Source organism: Lissotriton helveticus, chromosome 3_1, assembly GCF_964261635.1.
Source record: "Lissotriton helveticus chromosome 3_1, aLisHel1.1, whole genome shotgun sequence".
Lineage (NCBI taxonomy): Eukaryota > Metazoa > Chordata > Amphibia > Caudata > Salamandridae > Lissotriton > Lissotriton helveticus.
The window spans coordinates 1,267,712,181-1,267,737,457 of record NC_136061.1 but is presented as its reverse complement, the minus strand read 5'-3'; the positions used below and the strand labels follow the sequence as shown (position 1 = coordinate 1,267,737,457).

Sequence of the window (25,277 nt, the reverse complement as noted above, 5' to 3'; positions counted from 1 at the left end):
GAACATGCACTTACACCGGGGCAGAGAAGGACATTCCGGGCTCTGATTGGGCAATACTCCGTTCCACTCAATTCTATCTCTATAGATCGGAAATGAAATCCTTTCAGGTAGAATTTGGCAGAACTCTGTTTTTTCAGCTAGTTTTAATTTGTGACTCCAGAAAGGAAGACCTAGCTCAACCAGAGAAAGACTTCTATGTTGTGTCCTGGCCTGGAAATTGCCATTAAATGTATTAAAATGTAAATGTTTGCGAATTGATAAATTGAAATCATATGAGCCACTGGAGTACTTAGATTGATACTTAGAAGCTTAATCGAAGTAAGAGATGCTGAGTAAGGAGATGTGAATGCCCATTCTCCAGTCAGGTGTCACCAAAGCATCTGTCTGGGGGAGAATAACCAATGCAAAAGAAAACTGGCGATCCTCCCCTCTTTTGGGGAGTAGGGTATTTGCATACACAGGACTCCATATTAGCATAGAAACCATGTTGTCAAGCCTGAGCCAATCCCACTCAGCATCCTAAGATTTCAAGTTGCACATTCCCACTATACATGTGGGCGTAAAGATCCCAGCATGCTTTGTGGTATTTGCTTAAAATACATGACTGGTTGTAAGTAATTTTCATGACATGGGCTAGTTAACACTTTTGTGTAGGTACTGTTGGATGTGAGTTGCCGAAGTTAAATGAGGTGATTGCAAAATAAAAGTTTGAGAAACTGACCTAGTTTAATCTGTGGAGGTCTCGTGCTGCATTGGGTAAATTTCTATCAAACTGAGTTCTCAGTGTGGTGCAGTTGCATGATGGCAGTCATTTTGCTCCAGTGAAAACTGGGGCATGCATGTGTTCAAAGATCAGAGAGATGGAACTTTGTTGAAACGTTTGCATCCCTGTCAGAGCCCGTATGCCTCCACCCATGCACGCCTCTGCCCCGGAAGGAGGCGTGGATGCTCCTACCCATCCAAACTTCCCCAAACTGCCCGTTGCCCAGCTTCTTCATCAGCTGCAGTGACTCGCGGGGTATCTCCCACACATCCTTGGTTTTGACAGAGAGGTCTGCCAACTTGGGCATCCCCTTGTGGCATGGCACGACCAGGCGGCAGCAAAGCCCAGCGGCTCGCTCTGGAAGGAGCGCAGAAAGAAAATGCAAAAAGACAGGCAACACAGGGGATGGGGAAAAGGGAAGAGAAGAAGCAAAGCTAGTTAGATTAAAAGAAATAATCCATGAAACTGGGACGGCCAATAGGAAGATACCTAGGTTTCAAGGTGGTTCATCTCATCCATCACACATTCCGCCAGTCCTCTTTAGCCAACAGTAGTCTGGCACTTGTAGAGTCGAATGTAAGGGCCTACAAGTTCCAGCATGCTAGATTCTGATAGGTAAAAAGACAGGACTGACTGAACTGGTACCATGACCTGGGGTCACTTGGCATCTATGGGGATATTCCCCAGCAAGTACTGCTTAAATGTCTGAACGGCTCATGAAAGCAATGTCACATGCAAGGCTTGGCAAGACATGTGAAGTATTCTGTTCCAGTCCTTCTGCCACAACAACCTCTATTAAAACCTGTCATTTCCATATAGGCTTATTTTCCACCAGTGCAAACTCACACAGGCTGAGCACATATTCAAAGCAAATACAGAGCCCATGCAAAGTAGATGTGCTGCTAGCTTTCTGACACTGAGCCAGACATTGCACCCACACCTCCATCCTCCCTACAATGAACACAGATTTGCCTTGCGTGAAGCCCTTGCAAACCCTGCTCAGGACATGCTTTATGAAGAGTGCCCTTGACGTTTAGATTCAGTGAGTCAGAATATGCCCTGAGTGAATGTCTGAAAAAAGTGCACATCTTTTATTTTTACCATGCCATTTTTTGAGATTGGTTTGTGTTTGAGTGACAGGCTCTTGTACTTAATGGTCATGCCACTGGAGTTTTCACAGTGCACACTATGCTAACACAATAGCATACAAGAGTACTTATTGGTATACATGCTGCAGCAAATGGACAGTGGTGTGTTGTGGTTGAAACATATATACTGGGGGTGGTGATCAGAAGATGTTACTTTGCTACTTTTCTCTCTTTCCCGCAGTTCCCTAGGGCTCCTATCTCCTTAACATTACTTGGTGCATCGAATGTGAGGACAGGCCAGGTCCATACTACATTTTCAAGCTAGCATCATCAAGTAAATTCAGTTACAATTAACTTAAATGGAACTGATTTACATAGTCAGTGGTTATCCTTAAAATATGACCTGGATCCTGTCCTCCTAGACCTGCGTTGAGGTCCGTAACCTAATGAATCAGACTGCCCAGTTTCCCCATGTTCATTATGCTAAGCCAGAAGGATCTGTTCTCTTCTCTGCACTATGATGGATGGTTTTGTTCGGGTGTGGTACGCACTATCCCTTGCATGGATGACACAAGGCATTGTACGACATATAAAATAGACTAGCTGCACAGTGCAAAGTGCAAACAACATGTAGAATCTCTCCACCTCATCTCGAACACTAAAATGTTTCCTTTTTCGCAGGTTACTGCCAGTGTCCGAATCACAGTCACCTGCTAGTGAACTTGCCTTTCAAGGGGCCCCATCCGAGGATGCAGTTTGCATTTCAAGGTATTAACAGTCCACACACCAGCCTCCTCTGCTATCACTCGTTGACTTTATGCTGGTCTTTGACCCTGTACAGCGCTTCGCTGCCTTGTGGCTAGCTTGCACCTGCATAGATATTTATCTAACATACCAGTACACACCGTTGAAAGTACCAATAAGGCACTGTTGCACTGTTGTACAATTCACACTCAATCAAAAACTCACAGTCACAAAATGCATTCTTCATTTCCACACACTGGCACACATTTGAAGTAAGCTGCAAGACAAGTCTAGGAAATAACTCACAACTAAAGTAAGCAGACGGATAGCCAGGGCGCTCACAGGGAACAAGAGCAAGGGGGCATGACTGCCAACTACGCCTTAATGGTAGGCACAGAATTCACACCTGACCAATGGAGACCTTGCATGCAGGATCAAAGACCCCAGTCTAATGGACGGGCTTACTCATCACCGAGACACTAAAGCAAGAGCGCCAAGCTGACATTCAAAGTCATGGTTGGTCACAATATATAGCTATATAACATAACATATAACATAACATAACATTAAATAACATATCAAGGAGATCAGTCATCATCATTAGCCATTTCAGAGGGATGTGGGGCTACATCTATCCTTTCTCTGGAATCTTGCTGGATCACTTTTATCCATTTTATGACTCTGATTAAAGAGTGGGTTGGGCTAACGGGAAAGTTTGAAAAACGGATTTTATTTTGAGAATGCATACTGACTAGGGTTTTTTTTACCCCTAGCAAATACATTCTCAATCTAGAATGCATTTATCATTTGCAGCATTCTTTTCTGTTTCTGTCAGTGTTGGGATACTTTATACTGTTTCTACAATGGGGTAGTGGTAATGTCTTTGGGAAATTTGGGTGTAATTATATCTAGCTCAGAGGATTAGAACTTGAAATCATCCTCATGTATATTCTTAACCAAACAAAATCCTCGCTAAAGACCCCAAAAAAGCCTAGAATTAAAAGTAAATTGGAAAAGGTGGACCTTGCATTGGTGGAATATATATTTACTGGCATATATATTTGATACCATCTTGGTGTGACTGTGGGTGCACTTCTCAGGCAAGTGACGGGTGAGTACCTCTAAAAGAGTGATCGGGTGGTGGAAGAGTCAGCCATATTGGTCACATGCCTGTCCCTGCCTAACAAACAAGTTACAATGTCCAAGCTAGTCCTACATATCTATCTTAACCATAATATTGACTCCGAAATATTGTCACTGTAGAGTTAATACCAGTAAATGCACTTTTATCTAGGAGATTTTTTCAAAGTCAATACCATATTTACAATAAATGTGTAGGTCGATATATTGGAACAATGTGACACCCTGGCCCACGCTCTGTCACCATATTGGCTTCAGAGCCAGGGCCTCCGGCAGACCCCTTACACGTCCAAGAGGCTACATGTGCTACCTGTGTAGTGTTGCACCAGTTCTTGCACAGTGTCAAACTGGGCTCTGGTGGTGATGTAATAGCCTCCGCTGTCCAGCTTCCGGATCTTGTAATGCTTCACGTGGTCTCCTTTCACATCGTCCCAGTCTCGGATAGAGAGGGAGTAGGCACCTGTGTAAAGGGATGGAGACAGACTGTCAATCACAGGGGCCTATGTGACTATGAAGTATAGACTAGCTGCAGATGGGGAGTGACTGTCAAACACAAGGGATGGGGAGAGAAATCAAGCAAAGGCTAGCTATAGATTGGGGCGATCAGCAAACCTTGGGAAGGGAAAACCCATCAATGTCAGACTAACAGGAGACTGCACAGATGAGGTGGGACCATCCAACAAATGGATTTGGAAAAGAAGTCACACACAAGGGAGAGACCATAAAATATAGGCTACAGTGGACTAAGTATACACATCCACAAGGAAAGCACCATAACATACGAAGCAACATGGTTTAAGGGAGACTGACAGACAAATGGGTAGTGAGAGACCATCAAATATAGACCATCACAAGATGGCGGAGATGGGGGGGATCAGACAAACACAGGGGGTTTTGAGAGACGTAAATAAAGACGAGGTGGGAGAGATCAGTATTTGGTACGAGGAGTAACCATCAAATACAAACCAACAGGAAACCTGCAGCAGATGAGATGAGACTGTCAAGTACATAGACAGGGAGACATAGTCAAATACAACGTAGAGACCATAAATACAGACCATGAGGCATAAAATACAGAGTAGGCCAACAAGGATGCTACGAAACACAGCATAGTAGAGAGGGGTGAGACTGGCAAACACATGAGGTAGGGACCAGTCAAACAGCGACCATTAGGAAGTGAGAGGTATTGTCAAACACAGAGGATGAGGAGAGACCATACAATACAGGTCTGAAGGAGATATGGAGAAACCATCAAGCACACGGAGAGACCACAGACCAGTAGGACATGTGGAGAGACCACCGCATGTGGACGAACAATTGAATACATATAGGCAGGAGATGGGAGTGACTGTCACACAAAGGAATCAGGAGCGACTGTCAAATACAGATTATCAGGAGACGAAAAAGATAATCAAGCACAAAAGAATGGAAAAGACCGTACATTGCCATGAGATGGGGAGATCCACAAACATATGGGATGGGCTGAAACTCTCAGATACAAACTAGCATGAGACTGGTGAGGTAACGTACAGCGGGGTCAGGGAGACACCATCAAAAACAAACCCTCAGGAGATGCGAAACGACTATCAAAGACTGAGGCTGGTGAGTGGCTGAAAAACTGATATGCACCAACCTCATGCTGGCTAGGGGCTTTTTGGGACAGGGTCAGGGGTCTGCAACCATGACAGCATCGACCATCTCTGAGTGGCAAGGGAACTCCTACCTTTGGTGGTCTCGCTCTCGCGTACAAGAAAGGTTCCTCGTGGGTTCCCGTGACAGAGGAGCTGTCTCTCTGTGTCTTTCCTGCCAAGCTTCCCAAAGTACCACCTATTGGGAATTGAGTCAGACAGAGATTTTATGACTGAGAGAACAAGGGAGAGTGCTAGTGAGAGAGAGGAAAAGAAGGAACGAGGAGTTGTAAGAGGCAGTAAAAAATTGGAGGAGTGAGAGAGAGAAGAAAATGAGGCTAAGCGAGCAAGAGCCGCAATGTAAGAAAAAGAGTGCAAGAAAGGGAGATGAAAAAGATGGAGAAAGAATGAGAGTGGGGTGCAGCAAGAAAGAAGGAAGAAAGGAGAAGGAGAACAAGTGGAAGAGGTGAAGAGTTTCAGGGATAGGAAGAGGAGTGGGACAGTGAGGAGGGTGAGAACCAGGCCAACAGAGAGAAAGAAATATGAGAAAGAAAAGAAAATATAAGTGTGGGTCAGGGAAAATTAATTCAATGTAAGAGGAATTGAGAGTGCATGGGACAGTGAGGATCAGAGATAAGAAAGGAAAAGGAAAACATGAGAAAGTGAGAGAATGAAATTGAAAACAAGAGAGACTCACAGAAAGAAGACCACTCATGCAGCACTGATCTGCACTCAGGACAACTCAAATCCCACTTCACTGCTCCAGTACTCACACAAGCACAGTTTGCACCACAACTCACACAACCAATCTCTCCCAGCACCTACAAAAAACACTGCTGACAGATCTCTCACCTCAATTCACTAGCAATCAAAATATTCCACAATATTCAACTACACATCTATGCCTTAGTCATCAGCGTTCCTACAGAACCGAACAAATCAAAGAGTAATGCGTTACAGAGTCTGACTGACCCATCTATCTTCCATGTGTATATGTACAACCTCCAGCAAACAAACCTTTCAATGATGCCCATGCCGCTTGTCTGCAGGTATAGCTCCAGCTTATGCGTGTATACCACTTCATCGATCCATAGGCGGAGCATGTCTCATGCATCTCCCAAACACCAGATGTAGAGGTCGAACTTCTTCCACAAGCTCTTTTTACCATGCCCCCGGTAAAGGCTTACCAGGACACCGCCTTGTGGCCTCCTTTGTAGTCTGAAGCACAATATACATTCTGCAACATGGCACACTACACTTCCATGACTAAAATCCTGGTTCCAGTCCTTTACCATCCCACCTGTGAACTGGAGGCTCCTCGTGAGGGTGTTATGCTGGCCCTGTTCTGCATTTCAGCATATTCTCTGCACTCTTCTCTTCCCACGGTCGTCGGCATTCAAGGGGTTTGGGCTCACAGTGTTATCTTAGACAGGTCTGCTCCATCAGCTGCTCTTATCATTCGCCAGCACTCCAAGGATACCGTTCTATCCATTTTACCAATAGCGTCCTCGCCTAAAGGGCTCAACTTACTTCATCCCCACCGCATTGTACAGCGCCAATGTCATCTTCATCCCACAGCACTCATTTAGTTCTATTTCTTCGTCACAAGACCAGTGATTAATTTGTGCTGGTGGTTGAAGGGGATGGGCATCAGCTCTTATTTGTGGGATAGTGACTTAATTTTTATCGAAAGACCATGAGAAAGGCAGAGAAGGGAGAAAAAAGGAGGACGTGAAAGACAGGAATACAGTGACTAACGGAAAAACGGGGAAGAAGAGAAAGACAGGATACCAGTGGCAAGAAGGAGGGAGAAAAAGATCCTGCTATGTGGGAGAAGGGGACAATGTGGTAGAAGAAAGACGCATGAGGTGGAATCAAGACTACATAGGATTGGAATCTGGCAACTTAATCTGGCTGCAAATAAAAACTCTGGACCCCGGTACTGTTTTGTGCTAATTGCGCAGTTCTCTTGACTCGACTGCTCCAATACCCACCACACAGAGCTCAAGAAAATCCCATCCACCTCACAGTAGTCAACCAATCACACTTCCTGTCCCAAGCCTACATGAGCTCAATGCACTCCGCAAATCAAACCTCGTATGACAGGGCTCAACCAATTGAAGATGGACCTCAGAGAACGCGTCCGCCCGTGCATTCAGTACTCAAGCAACCCCTTGCTTCCAATACTCAACCAATCCCACTGCTGCCTACCCGTCCTAACCCAGTCCCACCCTACCACGGCTGTTCACCAATGCCGTTACACTGAGACAGATACTCACTCTTCTGCTTGGATGGAATCAACAGGGGCCACATAGTTGCTGGGAATGTATCCAGTGGCCCCAGAGGTCAGCGACCGAGCCTCCCACCAATCTCCTTCTCTGCAGAGGACAAGAGAAAGAAAGGAGTCAGTCTGAGAAGTGTCAGCCCACCCAGTGCCCACCAGCGTGCCTTGAGCATCCCATCAGTAGGCCCTGCAATTGCTAATAACATGTCCGCCATTGTGTGTGTGTGTCTGTAACAGTGGGTTGAGCGCATCTGCGGGTCCTGCTACAGACTGCCATCATCTCCTGTTGTCTGCAGCCTGTCACCCGCATTACGACAGCCTACTAGCCACCTTGCTGCAGCCTGTCACCCACCCTGCTGCAGCATGTCACCTGCCTTACAACAGCCTACTACCCACCCTGGTGCAGCCTGTCACCCACCTTACAACAGTGTATCACCCACCCTACTGCAGCCTGTCTCCCGCCTTGCAACCACCTACCACCCGCCCTGCTGCAGCCTGTCACCCGACATGCAACAGCCAACCGCCCACCCTACTGCAGCCTGTCACCCACCTTGCAACAGCCTACCACCTGTCCTGCTGCAGACTGTCACCCGCCTTGCAATAGCCTACCACCCGCCAACAGCCTACAACTTGCCCTGCTGTAGCCTGTCACCCGCCTTGTAACAGCCTACCTTCCGTCCTACTGCAAACGGTCACCGGCCTTGCAATGGCATACCACCTGCCCTGCTGCAGAAAAGTCAATGGCCTTACAAAAGCATAACACCCGCCCTGCTGCAGCCTGTCACTCGCCTTGCAACAGCTTATCACCTGCCCTGCTGCAGCCTGTCACCCACCTTGCAATAGCCTACCACCTGCCCTGCTGCAGCCTGTCACTCATCTTGCAATAACCTACAACCCACCCTGCTGCAGACTGTTCTCCACCTTGTAACAGCCTACAACCCACCCTACTGCAGCCTGTCTCCCGCCTTGCAACCACCTACCACCCACCCTACTGCAGCCTGTCACCCGACATGCAACAGCCAACCGCCCACCCTACTGCAGCCTGTCACCCGCCTTGCAACAGCCTACCACCCGCCAACAGCCTACTACCTGCCCTGCTGTAGTCTGTCACCCGCCTTGCAACAGCTTATCACCTGCCCTGCTGCAGCCTGTCACTCACCTTGCAATAACCTACAACCCACCCTGCTGCAGACTGTTCACCTTGCAACAGCCTACAACCCACCCTGCTGCAGCCTGTCACCCGCCTTGAAACTGCCTACCACCCGCCCTGCTGCAGCCTGTCACCAGCCTGCCACCCACCCTGCTGCAGCCTGACACCCGCCTTGCAACGGCCTACCTCACGCCCTACTGCAGCCTGTCACCCGCCTTACAACAGCGTATCACCCACCCTGCTGCAGTCTGTCACCCGACATGCAACAGCCAACCGCCCACCCTGCTGCAGCCTGTCACCCACCTTGCAATAGCCTACCTACCGCCCTACTGCAGCCTGCCACCCGCCTTGCAATAGCCTATCACCCACCCTACTGCAGACGGTCACCGGCCTTGCAACGGCATACCACCTTTCCTGCTGCAGACTGTCACCCATCTTGCAACAGCCTACCACCCGCCAACAGCCTACAACTTGCCCTGCTGTAGCCTGTCACCCGCCTTGCAACAGCCTACCTTCCGTCCTACTGCAAACGGTCACCGGCCTTGCAATGGCATACCACCTGCCCTGCTGCAGAAAAGTCAATGGCCTTACAAAAGCATAACACCCGCCCTGCTGCAGCCTGTCACTCGCCTTGCAACAGCTTATCACCTGCCCTGCTGCAGCCTGTCACCCACCTTGCAATAGCCTACCACCTGCCCTGCTGCAGCCTGTCACTCATCTTGCAATAACCTACAACCCACCCTGCTGCAGACTGTTCTCCACCTTGTAACAGCCTACAACCCACCCTGCTGCAGCCTGTCACCTGCCTTGAAACTGCCAACCACCCGCCCTGCTGCAGCCTGTCACCCGCCTTGCAACAGCCTGCCGCCCGCCTTGTAACGGCCTACCTCACACCCTACTGCAGCCTGTCACCCGCCTTACAACAGCATATCACCCACCCTACTGCAGCCTGTCTCCCGCCCTGCTGCAGCCTGTCACCCGACATGCAACAGCCTACCACCCGCCCTGCTGCAATCTGTCACCCACCTTGCAACAGCCTACCTCACACCCTACTGCAGCCTGTCACCCGCCTTGCAACAGCCTACCTTCCATCCTACTGCAAACGGTCACAGGCCTTGCAATGGCATACCACCTGCCCTGCTGCAGAAAAGTCAATGGCCTTACAAAAGCATAACACCCGCCCTGCTGCAGCCTGTCACTCGCCTTGCAACAGCTTATCACCTGCCCTGCTGCAGCAGCTTGTCACTCACCTTGCAATAGCCTACCACCTGCCCTGCTGCAGCCTGTCACTCACCGTGCAATAACCTACAACCCACCCTGCTGCAGCCTGTCACCCGCCTTGAAACTGCCTACCACCCGCCCTGCTGCAGCCTGTCACCCGCCTTGCAACAGCCTGCCGTCCACCCTGCTGTAGCCTGACACCCGCATTGCAACAGCCTGCCAGCCGCCTTGCTACAGCCTGTCACCTACCTTGCAGCAGCCTAAATCCGCCCTGCTGCAGAGTCACCTGTCTTACAACAGCCTATCACCCACCCTACTGCAGACTGTCACCCGCCTTGCAACTGTATATCATCTGCCCTGCAGCAGAAAAGTCACTGGCCTTACAAAAGCCTACCACCCGCCCTGCTACAGTCTGTCCCCCACCTTGCAACAGCCTACCTCCCGCCCTACTGCAGCCTGTCACCCACCTTGCAATAGCTTACCACCTGCCCTGCTGCAGCCTGTCACTCACCTTGCAATAACCTACAACCCACCCTGCTGCCGACTGTTCACCTTGCAACAGCCTACAACCCACCCTGCTGCAGCCTGTCACCCGCCTTGCAACGGCCTACCTCACGCCCTACTGCAGCCTGTCACCCGCCTTACAACAGCGTATCACCCACCCTACTGCAGCCCGTCACCCAACATGTAACAGCCTACCACCCGTCCTGCTGCAACCTGTCACCCACCTTGCAACAGCCTACTTCACACCCTACTGCAGCCTGTCACCCACATTGCAATAGCCTACCACCCACCAACAGCCTACAACTTGCCCTGCTGTAGCCTGTCACCCGCCTTGCAACAGCTTACCTTCCGTCCTACTGCAAACGGTCACCGGCCTTGCAATGGCATACCACCTGCCCTGCTGCAGATAAGTCACTGGCCTTACAAAAGCCTACCACCCGCCCTGCTGCAGTCTGTCCCCCACGTTGCAACAGCCTACCTCCTGCCCTACTGCAGCCTGCCACCCACATTGCAATAGCCTACAACCCACCCTGCAGCAGCCTGTCACCCGCCCTGCTGCAGCCTGCCACCCACCTTGCAACAGCCTGCCACATGCCCTGCTGCAGCCTGTCACCTGCCTTGCAACAGCATACCACCCGCCCTGCTGCAGCCCGTCACCCGCCTTGCAACAGCCTGCCACCCACCCTGCTGCAGTCTGTTCCCCACCTTGCAACAGCCTACAACACACCCTGCTGCAGCCCGTCACCCGCCTTGCAACAGCCTACAACACACCCTGCTGCAGCCTGTCACCCGCCTTGAAACTGCCTACCACCCGCCCTGCTGCAGCCTGTCACCCGCCTTGCAACAGCCTGCCACCCACCCTGCTGCAGCCTGTCACCTGCCTTGCAACAGCCTATTGCCCACCCTGCAGCAGTCTGTCACCCGCCTTGCAACAGCCTATCACCCGCCCTGCTGCAGCCTGTCACCATCCTCCTATGGCAGCCCATCAGTGAGCCCTTCTGCGAACCATATGCTCCTTTGCTTCAGCCTGCAAGCATATATGGTTATATTTATAATCAATTATTAGAATATCGCAGGTGTGTTGTGTGTGCACAGTATTCAGTCTAAAGCGTTCTGATTGATTTGGTCTGCCTGTTATTTAGTGGAAACAGCAACTTCTAAGTGATAATCAGCCTGTCACTATACTCTGCTGCAGCCTCTGCCGCTGCTCGTTTCCGGACTGTACCACAGCCTGGCGGTGCATCCCGTGGCAGCAGTTCAGTGCCCCTCTGATGACCTTGCCTCAGCTTGTTCGCATAGCCGGCAGCTCACTGGTCACCATCTGCTCCTACCTTCCCCAATATGTGTAAATCAGGCGGGTGGAAGAAGAGCAAGTGCAGTGCTGACGATGGCTGGTGCATGGGGAGGAAAACCGCTTCCCTAATAGCATCGAGGCAAGCACTTTCACAGTGTGATGAGCACATGACCATATTTAGACATTTAACAAGGCTGGGGGAGGAGAGACCTGGGTATCTTTTCTCTGGTGTCAAGGTCCGTTGCCGCCTGTGTTGTTTTAGCGTTCATTTTTACTTCATTCCCAGCATTTAAACGTGGCAATATTAAAAAAACAAGCATTTGCAATGCAATAGGTCTCGCATTAGGAAAGTTTGAGCTATTGGTGTTGTAAATGACACATTTTTTATTTATATGTTAGTTTTGAAAATAGCTAAATTAATAGCTTAGTCATTTACAATGCCAATAGTTTTAACTTTCGCAAAAGTGACACCAATAGCATTTGTATTGACATTACAAATAACAATAGATTTTAATTTTTTTAAAATAATGAATACTTAAATAAAAGTTATTGTAATTTATAATGGCAAAGCTTAAACTTTTGTAAATAACTTTTTTGAAGATTATGTTCAGTGTATTTTATTGTGACGAAAATCCAAGAACAGAAGTGAAATATTAACATCTTTTTGTGACATTTGTAATAAAGCTTGAAATATTGAGAGAACATATTTGAACCAGTTGTTGTTGAATGGTTGCACAGATTGAGGCTGTGGTGCCGCTGAGCGATGTTGTGGTGGCGACGAGTGATGCTGTGGCGCTCAGTGATGCTGTGGTAGCGCATAGTGATGTTGTTGTGCCCCTGAGTGATGCTGTGGTGGTGCTCAGTGATGTTGTGGTGATGCGATAGATAGAGTGAGTGTGATAGATAGAGTGAGGTCGATAGATAGATAGAGGGAGGGCGCTAGATAGATAGAGTGAGGGCGATAGACAGATAGATAGACTGAGGGTGATAGATAGGTTAGATAGAGAGAGGGTGATAGATAGAGTGAGGGCGATAGATGGATAGAGTGAGGGCGATAGATGGATAGAGTGAGGGCGATAGATGGATAGAGTGAGGGCGATAGATGGATAGAGTGAGGGCGATAGATGGATAGAGTGAGGGCGATAGATGGATAGAGTGAGGGCGATAGATGGATAGAGTGAGGGCGATAGAAGGAGGGCGATAGATGGATAGAAGGAGGGCGATAGATGGATAGAAGGAGGGCGATAGATGGATAGAAGGAGGGCGATAGATGGATAGAAGGAGGGCGATAGATGGATAGAAGGAGGGCGATAGATGGATAGAAGGAGGGCGATAGATGGATAGAAGGAGGGCGATAGATGGATAGAAGGAGGGCGATAGATGGATAGAAGGAGGGCGATAGATGGATAGAAGGAGGGCGATAGATGGATAGAAGGAGGGCGATAGATGGATAGAAGGAGGGCGATAGATGGATAGAAGGAGGGCGATAGATGGATAGATAGAGTGAGGGCGATAGATGGATAGATAGAGTGAGGGCGATAGATGGATAGACAGAGTGAGGGCGATAGATGGATAGACAGAGTGAGGGCGATAGATGGATAGACAGAGTGAGGGCGATAGATGGATAGACAGAGTGAGGGCGATAGATGGATAGACAGAGTGAGGGCGATAGATGGGAGGGAGTCCGATAGATAGATAGATAGATAGATAGATAGAGTGAGGGCAATAGATCGAGTGAGGGCGAGAGTGAGTCCGATGGATAGAGTGAGGGTGAGAGATAGCTAGATAGAGTGAGGGTGATAGATAGATAGATAAGATAGAGTGAGGGTGATAGATGGATAGAGTGAGGGCGATAGATGGATAGAGTGAGGGCGATAGATGGATAGAGTGAGGGCGATAGATGGATAGAGTGAGGGCGATAGATGGATAGAGTGAGGGCGATAGATGGATAGAGTGAGGGCGATAGATGGATAGAGTGAGGGCGATAGATGGATAGAAGGAGGGCGATAGATGGATAGAGTGAGGGCGATAGATGGATAGAGTGAGGGCGATAGAGTGAGGTCGATAGATAGATAGATAGAGTGAGGGCGATAGATGGATAGAGTGAGGGCGATAGAGTGAGGTCGATAGATAGACAGATAGAGTGAGGGCGATAGAGTGAGGGCGATAGATAGAGTGAGGGCGATAGAGTGAGGGCGATAGATAGATAGAGTGAGGGCGATAGATGGATAGACAGAGTGAGGGCGATAGATGGATAGACAGAGTGAGGGCGATAGATGGATAGACAGAGTGAGGGCGATAGATGGATAGACAGAGTGAGGGCGATAGATGGATAGACAGAGTGAGGGCGATAGATGGATAGAGTGAGGGCGATAGATGGATAGAGTGAGGGCGATAGATGGATAGAGTGAGGGCGATAGATGGATAGAGTGAGGGCGATAGATGGATAGACAGAGTGAGGGCGATAGATGGATAGAGTGAGGGTGATAGATATATAGAGTGAGTCCGATAGATAGATAGATAGATAGAGTGAGGGCAATAGATCGAGTGAGGGCGAGAGTGAGTCCGATGGATAGAGTGAGGGTGAGAGATAGCTAGATAGATAGAGTGAGGGTGAGAGATAGCTAGATAGATAGAGTGAGGGTGATAGATAGATGAGATAGACTGAGGGTGATAGAGTGAGGGCGATAGATGGATAGATAGAGTGAGGGCGATAGATGGATAGAGTGAGGGCGATAGATGGATAGAGTGAGGGCGATAGATGGATAGAGTGAGGGCGATAGATGGATAGAGTGAGGGCGATAGATGGATAGATAGAGTGAGGGCAATAGATGGATAGATAGAGTGAGGGCGATAGATGGATAGATAGAGTGAGGGCGATAGATGGATAGAGTGAGGGCGATAGATGGATAGAGTGAGGGCGATAGATGGATAGAAGGAGGGCGATAGATGGATAGAAGGAGGGCGATAGATGGATAGAAGGAGGGCGATAGATGGATAGAAGGAGGGCGATAGATGGATAGAAGGAGGGCGATAGATGGATAGAAGGAGGGCGATAGATGGATAGAAGGAGGGCGATAGATGGATAGAAGGAGGGCGATAGATGGATAGAAGGAGGGCGATAGATGGATAGAAGGAGGGCGATAGATGGATAGAAGGAGGGCGATAGCTGGATAGAAGGAGGGCGATAGCTGGATAGAAGGAGGGCGATAGCTGGATAGAAGGAGGGCGATAGCTGGATAGAAGGAGGGCGATAGCTGGATAGAAGGAGGGCGATAGCTGGATAGAAGGAGGGCGATAGCTGGATAGAAGGAGGGCGATAGATGGATAGAAGGAGGGCGATAGATGGATAGAAGGAGGGCGATAGATGGATAGAAGGAGGGCGATACATGGATAGAAGGAGGGCGATACATGGATAGAAGGAGGGCGATAGATGGATAGAAGGAGGGCGATAGATGGATAGAAGGAGGGCGATAGATGGATAGAAGGAGGGCGATAGATGGATAGAAGGAGGGCGATACATGGATAGAAGGAGGGCGATACATGGATAGAAGGAGGGCGATACATGGATAGAAGGAGGGCGATAGATGGATAGATAGAGTGAGGGCGATAGATGGATAGATAGAGTGAGGGCGATAGATGGATAGAGTGAGGGCGATAGATGGATAGAGTGAGGGCGATAGATGGATAGAGTGAGGGCGATAGATGGATAGAGTGAGGGCGATAGATGGATAGATAGAGTGAGGGCGATAGATGGATAGATAGAGTGAGGGCGATAGATAGAGTGAGGGCGATAGATGGATAGATAGAGTGAGGGCGATAGATGGATAGACAGAGTGAGGGCGATAGATGGATAGACAGAGTGAGGGCGATAGATGGATAGATAGAGTGAGGGCGATAGATGGATAGACAGAGTGAGGGCGATAGATGGATAGATAGAGTGAGGGCGATAGATGGATAGATAGAGTGAGGGTGATAGATATATAGAGTGAGTCCGATAGATAGATAGATAGATCGATAGAGTGAGGGCAATAGATCGATAGAGTGAGAGCGATAGATAGAGTGAGGGCGAGAGTGAGTCCGATGGATAGAGTGAGGGTGATAGATAGATAGATAAGATATAGTGCGGGCGATAGATAGAGGGCGATAGATAGATAGAGGGAGGGCGATAGATAGATAGAGGGAGGGCGATAGATGGATAGAGGAAGGGCGATAGATGGATAGAGTGAGGGCGATAGATGGATAGAGTGAGGGCGATAGATGGATAGAGTGAGGGCGATAGATGGATAGAGTGAGGGCGATAGATGGATAGAGTGAGGGCGATAGATGGATAGAGTGAGGGCGATAGATAGAGTGAGGGCGATAGATAGAGTGAGGGCGATGGATAGAGTGCGGGCGATGGATAGAGTGCGGGCGATGGATAGAGTGCGGGCGATGGATATAGTGCGGGCGATGGATATAGTGCGGGCGATGGATATAGTGCGGGCGATAGATAGAGTGAGGGCGATAGAGTGAGGGCGATAGATGGATAGAGTGAGGGCGATAGATGGATAGAGTGAGGGCGATAGATGGATAGAGTGAGGGCGATAGATGGATAGAGTGAGGGCGATAGATGGATAGAGTGAGGGCGATAGATGGATAGAGTGAGGGCGATAGATGGATAGAGTGAGGGCGATAGATGGATAGAGTGAGGGCGATAGATGGATAGAGTGAGGGCGATAGATGGATAGAGTGAGGGCGATAAATAGATAGAGGGCGATAGATAGATAGAGGGCGATAGATAGATAGAGTGAGGGCGATAGATAGATAGAGTGAGGGCGATAAATAGATAGAGGGCGATAGATAGATAGAGTGAGGGCGACAGATGGATAGAGTGAGGGCAATAGATAGATAGAGTGAGTCCGATAGATAGAGTGAGTCCGATAGATAGAGTGAGTCCGATAGATAGAGTCCGACAGATAGATAGAGTGAGAGTGATAGATAGAGTGAGAGTGATAGATAGCTAGATAGATAGAGTGAGGGTGACAGATAGAGAGAGAGCGATAGATAATTAGAGTGAGGGAGATAGATATATAGAGTGAGGGAGATAGATATATAGAGTGAGGGAGATAGATATATAGAGTGAGGGCGATAGATAAATAGAGTGAGTCCGATAGATAGATAGATAGATAGAGTGAGGGCAATAGATCGATGGAGTGAGAGCGATAGATAGAGTGAGGGCGAGAGTGAGTCCGATGGATAGAGTGAGGGTGAGAGATAGCTAGATAGAGTGAGGGTGACAGATAGATAGAGGGCGATAGATAGATAGAGTGAGGGCGATAGATGATAGAGTGAGGGCGATAGATAGATAGCTAGAGTGAGGGCGATAGATAGAGTGAGGGCGATAGATAGAGTGAGGGCGATAGATAGAGTGAGGGCGATTGATAGATAGATAGAGTAAGGGCGATAGAGTGAGGGCGATAGATAGAGTGAGGGCGATAGATAGATAGAGTGAGGGCGATAGATAGATAGAGTGAGGGCGATAGATGGATCGAGTGAGGGCGATAGATGGATCGAGTGAGGGCGATAGATGGATCGAGTGAGGGCGATGTATAGAGTGAGGGCGATAGATAGATAGAGTGAGGGCGATAGATACATAGAGTGAGGGTGATGGATAGAGTGAGGGCGATAGATAGAGTGAGTCCGATAGATAGAGTGAGTCTGATAGATAGATAGAGTGAGGGTGATAGATAGCTAGATAGAGTGAGGGTGACAGATAGATAGAGGGCGATAGATAGATAGAGTGAGGGCGATATATAGATAGATAGAGTGAGGGCGAAAGATAGAGTGAGGGCGATAGATGGATAGAGTGAGGGCGATAGATAGAGGGAGGGCGATAGATAGATAGATAGAATGAGGGCGATAGATAGATAGATAGAATGAGGGTGATAGATAGATAGATAGAGTGAGGGTGATAGATAGATAGAGTGAGTCCGATAGATAGATAGAGTGATGGTGATAGATAGCTAGATAGATAGAGTGGGGGCGATAGATAGATAGAGTGAGGGCGATAGATAGATAGAGTGAGGGCGATAGATGGATAGAGTGAGGGCGATAGATAGATAGAGTGAGGGCGATAGATAGATAGAGTGAGGGCGATAGATAGATAGATAGAGTGAGGGTGATAGATAGATAGATAGAGTGAGGGTGATAGATAGATAGATAGAGTGAGGGTGATAGATAGATAGAGTGAGTACGATAGATAGATAGAGTGAGGGTGATAGATAGCTAGATAGATAGAGTGGGGGCGATAGATAGATAAGATAGAGTGAGGGCGATAGATAGAGTGAGTCCGATAGATAGAGTGAGGGTGATAGATAGATAGCTAGAGTGAGGGCGATAGATAGATAGAGGGAGGGCGATAGATAGATAGAGTGAGGGCGATAGATGGATAGAGTGAGTCCGATAGATGGATAGAGTGAGTCCGATAGATAGAGTGAGGGCGATAGATAGATAGAGTGAGGGCGATAGATGGATTGAATGGTTGCACAGATTGATGCTGTGGTGGCGCTGAGTGATGTTGTGGTGCCCCTGAGTGATGCTGTGGTGGCGACGAGTGATGCTGTGGCGTTCAGTGATGCTGTGGTAGCGCATAGTGATGTTGTGGTACCCCTGAGTGATGCTGTTGTAGCGCATAGTGATGTTGTGGTACCCCTGAGTGATGCTGTGGTGGTGCTCAGTGATGTTGTGGGGATGCGATAGATAGAGTGAGGGTGATAAATAGAGGGAGGGCGACAGATAGCTAGAGGGAGGGCGACAGATAGCTAGAGGGAGGGCGATAGATAGCTAGAGGGAGGGCGATAGATAGCTAGAGGGAGGGCGATAGATAGCTAGAGGGCGATTGATAGATAGAGTAAGGGCGATAGAGTGAGGGCGATGAGTGAGGGCGATAGATAGATAGAGTGAGGGCGATAGATAGCTAGATAGAGTGAGGGTGATAGATAGCTAGATAGAGTGAGGGTGACAGATAGATAGAGGGCGATAGATAGATAGATAGAGTGAGGGCGATAGATAGATAGAGTGAGGGCGATAGATAGATAGAGTGAGGGCGAAAGATAGAGGGAGGGCGATAGATAGATGGATAGATAGATAGATAAGATAGAGTGAGGGCGATAGATAGAGTGAGCCCGATATATAGATAGAGTGAGGGCGATAGATAGATGGATAGATAGATAGATAGATAAGATAGAGTGAGGGCGATAGATAGAGTGAGGGCAATAGATAGATAGAGTGAGTCCGATAGATAGATAGAGTGATGGTGATAGATAGCTAGATAGATAGAGTGGGGGCGATAGATGGATAGAGTGAGGGCGATAGATGGATAGAGTGAGGGCGATAGATGGATAGAGTGAGGGCGATAGATGGATAGAGTGAGGGCGATAGATGGATAGATAGAGTGAGGGCGATAGATAGATAGATAGAGTGAGGGTGATAGATAGATAGATAGATAGAGTGAGGGTGATAGATAGCTAGAGTGAGGGCGATAGATAGATAGAGTGAGGGCGATAGATAGATAGAGTGAGGGCGATAGATAGATAGAGTGAGGGCGATAGATAGATAGAGTGAGGGCGATAGATAGATAGAGTGAGGGCGATAGATAGATAGAGTGAGGGCGATAGATAGATAGAGTGAGGGCGATAGATAGATAGAGTGAGGGCGATAGATAGATAGAGTGAGGGCGATAGATAGATAGAGTGAGGGCGATAGATAGAGTGAGCCCAATAGATGGATAGAGTGAGGGCGATAGATAGATAGAGTGAGGGCGATAGATAGATAGAGTGAGGGCGATAGATAGATAGAGTGAGGGCGATAGATAGATAGAGTGAGGGCGATAGATAGATAGAGTGAGGGCGATAGATAGATAGAGTGAGGGCGATAGATGGATAGAGTGAGGGCGATAGATAGAGTGACGCTGACAGATAGATAGATAGATGGCGATAGATAGATAGAGTGAGGGCGATAGATAGATAGAGTGAGGGCGATAGATGGATAGAGTGAGGGCGATAGATCGATAGAGTGAGGGCGATAGATCGATAGAGTGAGGGCGATAGATCGATAGAGTGAGGGCGATAGATGGATAGAGTGAGGGATAGATGGATAGAGTGAGGGATAGATGGATAGAGTGAGGGCGATAGATGGATAGAGTGAGGGCGATAGATAGATAGAGTGAGGGCGATAGATAGATAGAGGGCGATAGAGTGAGGGCGATAGATAGATAAAGTGAGGGCGATAGATGGATAGAGTGAGGGCAATAGATAGATAGAGTGAGGGCGATAGATAGAGTGAGGGCGATAGATAGATAGATAGATGGATAGATAGATAGAGTGAGGGCGATAGATAGAGTGAGGGCGATAGATAGAGTGAGGGCGATAGATAGAGTGAGGGCGATAGATAGAGTGAGGGCGATAGATAGAGTGAGGGCGATAGATAGAGTGAGGGCGATAGATAGAGTGAGGGCGATAGATAGAGTGAGGGCGATAGATAGAGTGAGGGCGATAGATAGATAGAGTGAGGGCGATAGATAGATAGAGTGAGGGCGATAGATAGATAGAGTGAGGGCGATAGATAGATAGAGGGAGGGCGATAGATAGATAGAGGGAGGGCGATAGATAGATAGAGGGAGGGCGATAGATAGATAGAGTGAGGGTGATAGATAGGTAGATAGAGTGAGGCTGACAGATAGATAGATAGAGTGAGGCTGACAGATAGATAGATAGATGGCGATAGATAGATAGAGTGAGGGCGATAGATAGATGGAAAGAGTGAGGGCGATAGATAGATAGAGTGAGGGCGATAGATAGATAGAGTGAGGGCGATAGATAGAGTGAGCCCGATAGATAGAGTGAGGGTGATAGATAGAGGGAGGGCGACAGATAGCTAGAGGGAGGGCGACACATAGCTAGAGGGAGGGCGATAGATAGCTAGAGGGAGGGCGATAGATAGCTAGAGGGAGGGCGATAGATTGATAGAGTGAGGGCGATAGATTGATAGAGTGAGGGCGATAGATGGATAGAGTGAGGGCGATAGATGGATAGAGTGAGGGCGATAGATGGATAGAGTGAGGGCGATAGATGGATAGAGTGAGGGCGATAGATGGATAGAGTGAGGGCGATAGATGGATAGAGTGAGGGCGATAGATGGATAGAGTGAGGGCGATAGATGGATAGAGTGAGGGCGATAGATGGATAGAGTGAGGGCGATAGATGGATAGAGTGAGGGCGATAGATGGATAGAGTGAGGGCGATAGATGGATAGAGTGAGGTCGATAGGTGGATAGAGTGAGGGCGATAGATAGAGTGAGTCCGATAGATAGAGTGAGGCTGACAGATAGATAGATAGATGGCGATAGATAGATAGAGTGAGGGCGATTGATAGATAGAGTGAGGGCGATGGATAGATAGAGTGAGGGCGATAGATAGATAGAGTGAGGGCGATAGATAGAGTGAGCCCGATAGATAGATAGAGTGAGGGTGATAGATAGAGGGAGGGCGACAGATAGCTAGAGGGAGGGCGACACATAGCTAGAGGGAGGGCGATAGATAGCTAGAGGGAGGGCGATAGATAGCTAGAGGGAGGGCGATAGATGGATAGAGTGAGGGCGATAGATCGATAGAGTGAGGGCAATAGATATGTAGAGTGAGCCCAATAGATGGATAGAGTGAGGGCGATAGATAGAGTGAGGGCGATAGATAGATAGAGTGAGGGCGATAGATAGATAGAGTGAGGGCGATAGATAGAGTGAGCCCAATAGATGGATAGAGTGAGGGCGATAGATAGATAGAGTGAGGGCGATAGATAGATAGAGTGAGGGCGATAGATAGATAGAGTGAGGGCGATAGATAGATAGAGTGAGGGCGATAGATAGATAGAGTGAGGGCGATAGATAGATAGAGTGAGGGCGATAGATAGATAGAGTGAGGGCGATAGATAGATAGAGTGAGGGCGATAGATCGATAGAGTGAGGGCAATAGATAGATAGAGTGAGGGCGATAGATCGATAGAGTGAGGGCAATAGATATGTAGAGTGAGTCCGATAGATAGAGTGAGCCCAATAGATGGATAGAGTGAGGGCGATAGATAGAGTGAGGGCGATAGATAGATAGAGTGAGGGCGATAGATAGATAGAGTGAGGGCGATAGATAGATAGAGTGAGGGCGATAGATAGATAGAGTGAGGGAGATAGATAGAGTGAGGGCGATAGATAGATAGAGTGAGGGCGATAGATAGAGTGAGGGCGATAGATAGAGTGAGGGCGATAGATAGAGTGAGGGCGATAGATAGAGTGAGGGCGATAGATAGAGGGAGGGCGATAGATAGCTAGAGGGAGGGCGATAGATGGATAGAGTGAGGGCGATAGATTGATAGAGTGAGGGCGATAGATTGATAGAGTGAGGGCGATAGATGGATAGAGTGAGGGCGATAGATGGATAGAGTGAGGGCGATTGATGGATAGAGTGAGGGCGATTGATGGATAGAGTGAGGTCGATAGGTGGATAGAGTGAGGGCGATAGATAGAGTGAGTCCGATAGATAGAGTGAGGCTGACAGATAGATAGATAGATGGCGATAGATAGATAGAGTGAGGGCGATTGATAGATAGATAGAGTGAGGGCGATGGATAGATAGATAGAGTGAGGGCGATGGATGGATAGTGAGGGCGATAGATAGATAGATAGAGTGAGGGCGATAGATAGAGTGAGGGCGATAGATAGAGTGAGGGCGATAGATAGAGTGAGGGCGATAGATAGATAGATAGATAGTGAGGGCGATAGATGGATAGAAAGAGTGAGGGCGATAGATAGATAGAGTGAGGGCGATAGATAGATAGAGTGAGGGCGATAGATAGATAGAGTGAGGGCGATAGATAGATAGAGTGAGGGTGATAGATAGAGGGAGGGCGATAGATAGCTAGAGGGAGGGCGACAGATAGCTAGAGGGAGGGCGACAGATAGCTAGAGGGAGGGCGATAGATAGCTAGAGGGAGGGCGATAGATAGCTAGAGGGAGGGCGATAGATGGATAGATAGAGTGAGGGCGATAGATGGATAAAGTGAGGGCGATAGATAGATAGAGTGAGGGCGATAGATAGATAGAGTGAGGGCGATAGATAGATGGATAGAGTGAGGGCGATAGATAGATGGATAGAGTGAGGGCGATAGATGGATAGAGTGAGGGCGATAGATGGATAGAGTGAGGGCGATAGATGGATAGAGTGAGGGCGATAGGTGGATAGAGTGAGGGCGATAGATAGAGTGACGCTGACAGATAGATAGATAGATGGCGATAGATAGATAGAGTGAGGGCGATAGATAGATGGATAGAGTGAGGGCGATAGATAGATGGATAGAGTGAGGGCGATAGATAGATAGATAGATAGTGAGGGCGATAGATAGATAGATAGATAGTGAGGGCGATAGATGGATAGATAGAGTGAGGGCGATAGATGGATAGAGTGAGGGCGATAGATGGATAGAGTGAGGGCGATAGATGGATAGAGTGAGGGCGATAGATGGATAGAGTGAGGGCGATAGGTGGATAGAGTGAGGTCGATAGGTGGATAGAGTGAGGGCGATAGATAGAGTGACGCTGACAGATAGATAGATAGATGGCGATAGATAGATAGAGTGAGGGCGATGGATAGATAGATAGATAGATAGAGTGAGGGCGATAGATGGATAGTGAGGGCGATAGATAGATAGATAGATAGAGTGAGGGCGATAGATAGATAGTGTGAGGGCGATAGATAGATGGATAGAGTGAGGGCGATAGATGGATAGAGTGAGGGCGATAGATGGATAGAGTGAGGGCGATAGATGGATAGAGTGAGGGCGATAGATGGATAGAGTGAGGGCGATAGATGGATAGAGTGAGGGCGATAGATGGATAGAGTGAGGGCGATAGATGGATAGAGTGAGGGCGATAGATGGATAGAGTGAGGGCGATAGATGGATAGAGTGAGGGCGATAGATGGATAGAGTGAGGGCGATAGATGGATAGAGTGAGCCCGATAGATAGATAGAGTGAGCCCGATAGATAGATAGAGTGAGGGCGATAGATAGAGTGAGGGCGATAGATAGAGTGAGGGCGATAGATAGAGTGAGGGCGATAGATAGAGTGAGGGCGATAGATAGATAGAGTGAGGGCGATAGATAGATAGAGTGAGGGCGATAGATAGATAGATAGATAGAGTGAGGGCGATAGATAGATAGATAGATAGAGTGAGGGCGATAGATAGATAGAGTGAGGGCGATAGATAGATAGAGTGAGGGCGAAAGATAGAGTGAGGGCGATAGATAGAGTGAGGGCGATAGATAGAGTGAGGGCGATAGATAGGGTGAGGGCGATAGATAGGGTGAGGGCGATAGATAGGGTGAGGGCGATAGATAGGGTGAGGGCGATAGATAGGGTGAGGGCGATAGATAGGGTGAGGGCGATAGATAGGGTGAGGGCGATAGATAGAGTGAGGGTGATAGATAGATAGAGGGAGGGCGATAGATAGAGTGAGTCCCATAGATAGAGCGAGTCCGATAGATAGATGGATAGATAGATAGAGTGAGGGTGATAGATAGCTAGATAGCTAGAGTGAGGGCGATAGATAGATAGATAGTGAGGGCGATAGATGGATAGAGTGAGGGCGATAGATGGATAGAGTGAGGGCGATAGATGGATAGAGTGAGGGCGATAGATGGATAGAGTGAGGGCGATAGATGGATAGAGTGAGGGCGATAGATAGATAGATAGAGTGAGGGCGATAGATAGATAGATAGATAGAGTGAGGGCGATAGATAGATAGATAGATAGAGTGAGGGCGATAGATAGATAGATAGATAGAGTGAGGGCGATAGATAGATAGAGTGAGGGCGATAGATGGATAGAGTGAGGGCGATAGATGGATAGAGTGAGGGCGATAGATGGATAGAGTGAGGGCGATAGATAGAGTGAGGGCGATAGATAGAGTGAGGGCGATAGATGGATAGAGTGAGGGCGATAGATGGATAGAGTGAGGGCGATAGATGGATAGAGTGAGGGCGATAGATGGATAGAGTGAGGGCGATAGATGGATAGAGTGAGGTCGATAGGTGGATAGAGTGAGGGCGATAGGTGGATAGAGTGAGGGCGATAGATAGAGTGAGTCCGATAGATAGAGTGAGGCTGACAGATAGATAGATAGATGGCGATAGATAGATAGAGTGAGGGCGATAGATAGAGTGAGGGCGATAGATGGATAGAGTGAGGGCGATAGATGGATAGAGTGAGGGCGATAGATGGATAGAGTGAGGGCGATAGATGGATAGAGTGAGGGCGATAGATGGATAGAGTGAGGGCGATAGATAGAGTGAGGGCGATAGATGGATAGAGTGAGGGCGATAGATGGATAGAGTGAGGGCGATATATGGATAGAGTGAGTCCGATAGATAGAGTGA

The 25,277-nt window shown here is 48.3% G+C and overlaps 1 protein-coding gene across 10 annotated transcripts in view; it reads right to left on the bottom strand.

Annotated features, from left to right (window-relative positions):
- FGR (FGR proto-oncogene, Src family tyrosine kinase) overlaps positions 1-25,277 on the bottom strand; it is a 324,122-nt gene that overhangs the window by 12,627 nt on the left and 286,218 nt on the right. For 6 of the 10 annotated variants that reach the window (XM_078681920.1, XM_078681918.1, XM_078681922.1 and 3 more), the window contains 4 exons: positions 7,643-7,741; positions 5,459-5,562; positions 4,046-4,195; positions 956-1,120 (listed from right to left, as the gene is read on the bottom strand). In XM_078681920.1, the coding sequence (XP_078538046.1) occupies positions 956-1,120; positions 4,046-4,195; positions 5,459-5,562; positions 7,643-7,741 (518 nt within the window). The remainder of the gene's footprint in view (positions 1-955; positions 1,121-4,045; positions 4,196-5,458; positions 5,563-7,642; positions 7,742-25,277) is intronic. The other 4 variants (XM_078681925.1, XM_078681926.1, XM_078681927.1 and 1 more) reach the window with 1 other exon arrangement.